Genomic DNA, 6,468 nt, shown 5'->3' with positions numbered 1-6,468 from the left:
GAGCGAGTTTGAGGGGTTTTACGGTCTGTACAAATGAGGATCGGACATATGACCGCTTGCATGTCAACAATGCTAGCCAAGAAGTGAACCTAACTTTCAACCAAGCTATAACTTTTTATTTATATGGTAGTTAGAAAATCATGTACATGTGATTTTATCTATAAATACTTTCACATTGTACACTTCTTATGGGTTTTAAAAATAAAAAAATATAGTAAAGTTCAATGGTCAAAGCTGTAATTTTCTAGAAATATTTATATTACGTTTACTGTCTCCGTTTTGAGAATAACGTGAGCAGCCTGAGGAACTCAAAAGCAAAGATCCACAGTAACAAGCAACAAAACTTGCAGATGACGCACAAAGTACACAAATAAATAAAGTAGTACAATGATACGAGATAAATCATGTCATGACATAATATGCACAATATCATGATCCAAGGTCAACAGTTTACAGTAAGTCAGCAACCAACAGGCAAAAGGTTACACATGAACAAGCAGCTAAACACTCGCCCTCTTTCTCATTCATTTCTTAGATCCGTTGACATAATCAAGATGGCATTGCATGTTGAGTGAAGATCGAAGCTGCTGACGAGGTGGTGTCAAATGATCATAACGTCAGGGGACATCAACATATCGATGAAGTTTCACGAGCGCTTGGCCCGTTTTGAACGCCGCATGGGTTGTGAAGGATTCGGATTCTGAATCAGAACGGTGATACAGGTTATGCAAATGGCTGTATATGTTCTGCAATGAGCCAGTCAGTCAGTATTGTAGCTAGAGAGGAGCATTACCTTTGCGAAACCTGGAGGAAACGATGGTCCACTTGTTGGCTCGTCTTGAGAGTTTTTACTAACAGGCGTTTTTTTGTGCATTTGTTGACCTTGCAAGTCACCAGTTGGCGCTGTCTTGTGTATAGCGCTAACTGCGCTCTTCATATTCGCCAAATCTTCCTGCATCTTTCTCTGGCTTTCTTCCATTGCCATCATTTTTTCCTTCAACGCCAACGCCTCGTCTTCAGCTCTGCGTTTAGCCTCCATGGCTTCCTTGAAGGATGCTTGCAGGACTGCCTTCCCTCGTGGGACCTTCGAGGAGGAGTCATGTGCAGCAGAATCACCTCCTGAACTCTCTACCTGCTTACGAAGTCGTGCCTGCACATGCAACGGAACTTCAGCTCTTATGTGCACGGTCCACAAAACAAATTCATTTAGTAAGTTTATTTTCTTGTGTCTCACAATGGCATCAGCTGTTGCCTTCTTCATAGGTTTCCCATTCTTGGGTGTATGAGTCATTATGAAGAAATCCTCAACACTAGGCCCGTCCTTGTTAGGCCGTTTTTGCTTCTGCACACAAATTAACACAATAAATCCATCATCGACCGTGAAAGCAACAAAAGCAACTTTGAATTACCTCCTCCTCGATTATCCTTGCAAAGCTCTTTGTTCCTGCAGTATGATGAGCGACCACATTTGACTGACAAGCTTTACTGCGAGCACTTGCGGCCTGAGATCAGAGAGAAATATAACAATAATTCAACAAGCCCAAAACTTGCAAATCAAGCTCAGCCACACACAAAAGTATAATTCCCAGTAATACCTTCGCCTTTTCAGTACTCCAATATGCAACTAGAAATTGCCACTGTTCTTTGAGAACACGAGGATTTCGATCAGCAAGGCGTTCCTCTTCCATCTCATGAGCATCGTAGTGTTGTAGTTTCAAGAAAGATTTCCAACTCCTCCACCTCTTTCCTAAGGACTTCATGATCCATAACTCACCAACCGGAGCAATGTCAAATTTGAGCTACACCAATAAACAAAGGCTATTAAAGAAGAAGTACAGCCACACACAAAAAAACAGCAATATTTATTTATACCTTGACAATATGCCAAATTATATTCTTGTTTTTCTCCGGAACATGCCTCCAATCATGATATGTTAGCGGTGCCAATACGCCATCTCGTGCTATTGCACACAAAAAGTTACTTAGGGTGCCTGCCGCTTTTCCAACAGGTTCACCTGAAGTGTTCAATGAAACCGGTATGCGCACACCCTTAGGCAAGGTCCACACCTCAAGACTGAGTTTCAGACCACAACGGAGACGTCTGTGGTTTCTCTTGGTACCTGCTTGAAAAAACAAATCAGATATACGAACAACCAAAATAACTGTAGCAGTATCTGAATTGTATGCATGATTAGACACTATCTAGCTTGAAAATGGTAAATTGCCTAGAGTCCTATAACTTATCATATAATTAATGATAAAGAAGGCCTGGCCCAAATGGTTCAGTCAACGAAAAAGAGGGAACTAGTCTGGTTAAGACAGTCAGATACTTCTCACATGATACCTAATTTGAGATGGCATAAACCTAGTAAAACTACTCAATTTTGAGCTCATTCGTCTATGCATGACCAGTCCAAGAAAACAAAATGTATCCTGTTGCGATATAAGATTTTGGGAGCCTGGCTGGAGTTGAATACAGCAGCACATGCCCCTACCTCCTTCCCTGTAAAGCATCCAAAGGCATCACTTCCAAAATTCTAATATTTTGACTTTTGAGATCCAAAGGCGTGATTCTTAATTCCTTATGTCTGAGATATGTTAAATCTCATTCTTCTGTTTTTTCTGTTCATTTTCCATCCTTTTCTCTCTCCAAAGGCATCACTTTTCTTTTGAGATGCGTTACATCCAAAGAGACCCTAAATATATTGTTTAAATTCTGCGATTTGAATTTGGACACACAAGTCCAGAAGTTAGCCACTAGCCAGTGAGCCAAGAACCCAAAGTTTCATTATGACCTGAAATTGAACTCTGATCCTCCAACACAACTAATTACACCGAACAGCATAGTTACTCTATTACAAGCACTGCCATTGCTCAGCTGCCCTTGTTATGCAGCTTAATTTTAGGGTCCGCTATTATTTATCTGGAGAACGTGAAAGTACATGTTCATGGTCCAAAATATCAAAGAGTACAAATAAGGAAATAAATAGCATTTGGAAATTAAACTGGGTTCAGATAAAACCACATCCTTATCTTTCCTATTTACACTACCTCTCAACAACAGATCAAACACGTCCTGACATGTAGAAAGAACAATGTTTAACGTCCCAGGTTCCTCTCATAGCAAACCCTTCGATGTGATGGATCCACCCAAACTTGGATAAAATTGCCATTCTGGCATGACTAAGCATTAACAAAATGTAAGAGAAGGTAACATTGAGTTCACCCGCTATATAAGCTTACTGATTTCATAACTCTATTTATCATTGCTGTAATAATATTCCTTATATTTATGTTCCCTAAAAAGGACCCCTCTTTAGAGGAGGTTAATTCTGCACAATGGCACACACAGGATAATATGAGTGAAGGGCGAGGCGCAAATTACCAACATTCTGGAGAGTCGGGCTACAAGGGTCGTCTCCTTCTGAATCAGTTAAATCATGCAGGCTTGCCTCGCCATAGCTTGCCTGGGACATGTTATGCTCAAACAATGAATTAGATCTCAGCTCTGGAAGGGCCTTCCTAACCTCAAGGGGGATGTAATTACGTGCAAACTGCTCGGGATTGGACAAGTTGAGATCTGAATTAGAAGTTGGTGTAGTTAAATGAGGGCTGTCTAACTTGTTAGAGCTTGGTTCATGCATCTCACATGGAGGGGATGGACTAGGCTTTATATTGCTGATGATTCTATCAATATCTGGAGAGTCCGATAAACTCTGTTCTGGAGAACCAGCATGCTGCCAATCAGGATCACTTTCTGTTGGTTCACTCTGTTCTGGAGAGCCAGCATGCTGTGAATCAGAATCACTTTCTGTTGGTTCACTGACTCTGACGGTGGCTGGTATGTGGCTAATCGAAGTTCCTTCTTGACTCTCAAGAAACTCATTTTGAACAGGTTCTTGGTCTATGGAGGCAGGTGAATCTTTCACCAAACGTTTGCTGCGCCTAAGTTGAAGACCTGGATTGGAAGCAGCTGTCAAACCCTTCTTTTTTTGCTTGGGGGTTCTGCAACTGAAAGATTTTGATTGTTCCTTTTCTACATGGATCACTTGATTTTCCGGTTCCATATGAACTGCTGAATCAGATTGTTGTCTTTGCACCTGTTTTATAGCGTCATTTGCTTCATGCACCTTCCTCCTCTCTGCAAATGCAGCATCACTGCAAGCTGCGTACCCGACTCTCGTTCCATTGCTGTCCCTTGTAATTATCTCGTCGGCCGCTTGAGTGCATAATTCTTCTGTATGATTTACCTGGCTGACACGCTGTTGTTGCTTTTCCTGGACATGAATCACCCCATCTGCATCCTCTGCATGTGCCTTCTCTGTACATATTGCATGACAAGAAGGCTGTTTTTGTGCCTGTTGTATGGTCTGATCGGGAGTGAGCAGCTGCCTCTTTTCTATATTTACAGTTTGGGGGGCAGTAGATTGCCCAGTTCTGCAATTTATACGCGTTTTGGAAGATTGAACTTGCGCCTGATGGCGGTCATGATTTTCAGGCTCTTCATGTCTCCTTTCGGGACTAACAATTCCAGGGCCAACTGAATGCATGTTTGTCCGCTTAGTAAAAATTCCATTGACATCATGTACCTCCCCACTGACATCATGTACCTCCCCTCTCTCAATCGTAGAACCAGGATTGTCCAGATCTGCCTGCTCTGGAATAAGCTGATTTGGATTATTTGTTTGTACCTGTCCCATACAATTTGTCCGATTATCAGGATCTGTCCACAAAAGTCCTGCACGAATCCCAAAATTAGGATGTTCTTGCCGCACCTGCATTGCAATAGAAGCACACAAAAATACACTATTAGTTTAGATAAGTGTAGCGTACTTCTAATAACAATGATAATATGCTTCAATGTAGTGTAATGAGCTCATACTAAGAAAACTTGGCTCACATTAAGCTGGTAATCATTAAAAAAACAATTTGGTTTAGTTCAGACTGCATCCATTCTCGACTCACACACAAGCTGGGTGCCAAGCATGTAGGAACACCTTGCACTCTGCAGCAACACTTTCTCCACTCATAGTGCATCATTTTACTGATCTAGCAATCTACACATTTATTAGTCAGGCTGAAAGCTTCTAACTCCTAGTCTCCTACAACTCCTCAAATCCACCAAGATTGACCGAAGTAAATAACTCTTTACTTCAATCTAATACCCATTTGCATGTTTTTTTCTTACCCCCATCTCATTCATACACAGTAGCATAACCATAAGGAAGGCCTTGAAAATGCAAATGCTCTAGTTCCAGACATGGGCTTTCCTTTGATGCATACAACTTACAAATACTAGCCGGTAAGCTCAACACTTCAATTGATATGAAGTAAAACAGCTTTGTTAGACAGACCCTAGTTACATATTGTAGTGTGGAAAACTGGAAACAGATTTACTGTTCTCAATAAACTAATTAAACAAATCGTTTATCAGTTTGGTGAACACATATCAACGTTAGGTAAAAATGTAAAATTGTTTAACACTAAGAACAAATTCCCACCTTTCTCAACCAAAGGCATACTAGCAACTGAACTACGCCTGAAACTGCAATAGCACCTTGACGACAGCATACCTGCTGGGCTTGGAGGATGGGTGGGGCGGAGGGGTCGCCGAGTGGCACCACGGGCACGGCGCACTCCGCCGTAGCTGACGAGAGGAGGTAATGCCGGAGCCGCGCGGTGTCGACGGCGAGCTCGGCGCCGCAGACCGGGCAGGCGCAGCGCGCCAGCCCGACGGGCACGCTCAGGAGCGCGCCGCAGGAGCCGCACGGCAGCCGCGCGCCCCGGACGTCGGCGGCCGCGCGGGGCAGGGGCAGCGCCTTCCGCCGCGGCGGCGGCGGCGGCATGAGCTCCGGCGGGAGCGACTGCGGCGTGGCGCAGTCCGGGCAGATGAACTCCGTCAGGCCCGGGTCCACCTCCAGCGTCTCGCCGCACCCCGCGCACTGCACCTCCAAACCCTCCGGGGAGTCCTGCCGCGGCGGCGCCATAGCCGCTCGACGGCGACGGCGAGGGCTCGTTTCGCTTACGGACGGCGGCGCTCTGGGGGGAAACTGTTGCAGTGTGCGCTTTCTCTCTAGCGACACTCCGCCTAGGTTTTGCTCCCCACCCGAGCAAAATAGACTCCTTTTTTTTCTCTCTCTCTAGAGACACAGAGAGTGAAATAAAAACCGACGCTGTCTTTTTTTTTTCGAAAAACTTTTAATCTATTCATTCTTCAATCATGGTAGTATAACGAACACCAGAAATAAAAATTACATCCAGATCCGTAGATCACCTAGCGACGACTACAAATACTGAAGCGAGCCGAAGGCGCGCCGCCGTCATCACCCCTCCATCGCCGGAGTCGGGCACAACTTGTTGTAGTAGACAGTCGGAAAGTCGTCGTGCTAAGGCCCCATAGGACCAGCGCACCAGAACAGCAACCACCGCCGATGAAGAATAACGTAGGTTGGAAGGATTCAACCCGAA

General features: G+C 44.2%; 1 protein-coding gene across 1 annotated transcript; it reads right to left on the bottom strand.

Annotated features, from left to right (window-relative positions):
• Positions 1 to 375: 375 nt before the first annotated feature.
• LOC119361102 lies at positions 376 to 5,987 on the bottom strand. Its single transcript, XM_037626472.1, has 8 exons — positions 5,574 to 5,987; positions 3,386 to 4,775; positions 1,873 to 2,120; positions 1,596 to 1,799; positions 1,410 to 1,502; positions 1,235 to 1,342; positions 794 to 1,150; positions 376 to 700 (listed from the first exon to the last, which is right to left on the bottom strand). The coding sequence occupies exons 1-8, from the start codon at positions 5,985 to 5,987 to the stop codon at positions 647 to 649; spliced, it is 2,868 nt and encodes a 955-aa protein (XP_037482369.1). The 3' UTR covers positions 376 to 646.
• Positions 5,988 to 6,468: the final 481 nt, after the last annotated feature.

The sequence above is a fragment of the Triticum dicoccoides genome, chromosome 2B (genome assembly GCF_002162155.2).
Source record: "Triticum dicoccoides isolate Atlit2015 ecotype Zavitan chromosome 2B, WEW_v2.0, whole genome shotgun sequence".
Taxonomy (NCBI): Eukaryota; Viridiplantae; Streptophyta; class Magnoliopsida; order Poales; family Poaceae; genus Triticum; species Triticum dicoccoides.
The sequence above is the reverse complement of the archived record's forward strand: the minus strand, read 5'-3'. Positions and strand labels throughout refer to the sequence as shown.

Bases quoted from the DNA above. Each gene is read 5' to 3' on its own strand.
- LOC119361102 (XM_037626472.1), bottom strand. From the start codon at position 5,987: ATGGCGCCGCCGCGGCAGGACTCCCCGGAGGGTTTGGAGGTGCAGTGC. The intron at 4,776-5,573 runs GTATGCTGTCGT...ATTGCAATGCAG, and splicing joins CCATCCTCCAAGCCCAGCAG to GTGCGGCAAGAACATCCTAA. The intron at 1,151-1,234 runs GTGAGACACAAG...TTGCATGTGCAG, and splicing joins AGGCAACAGCTGATGCCATT to GCACGACTTCGTAAGCAGGT.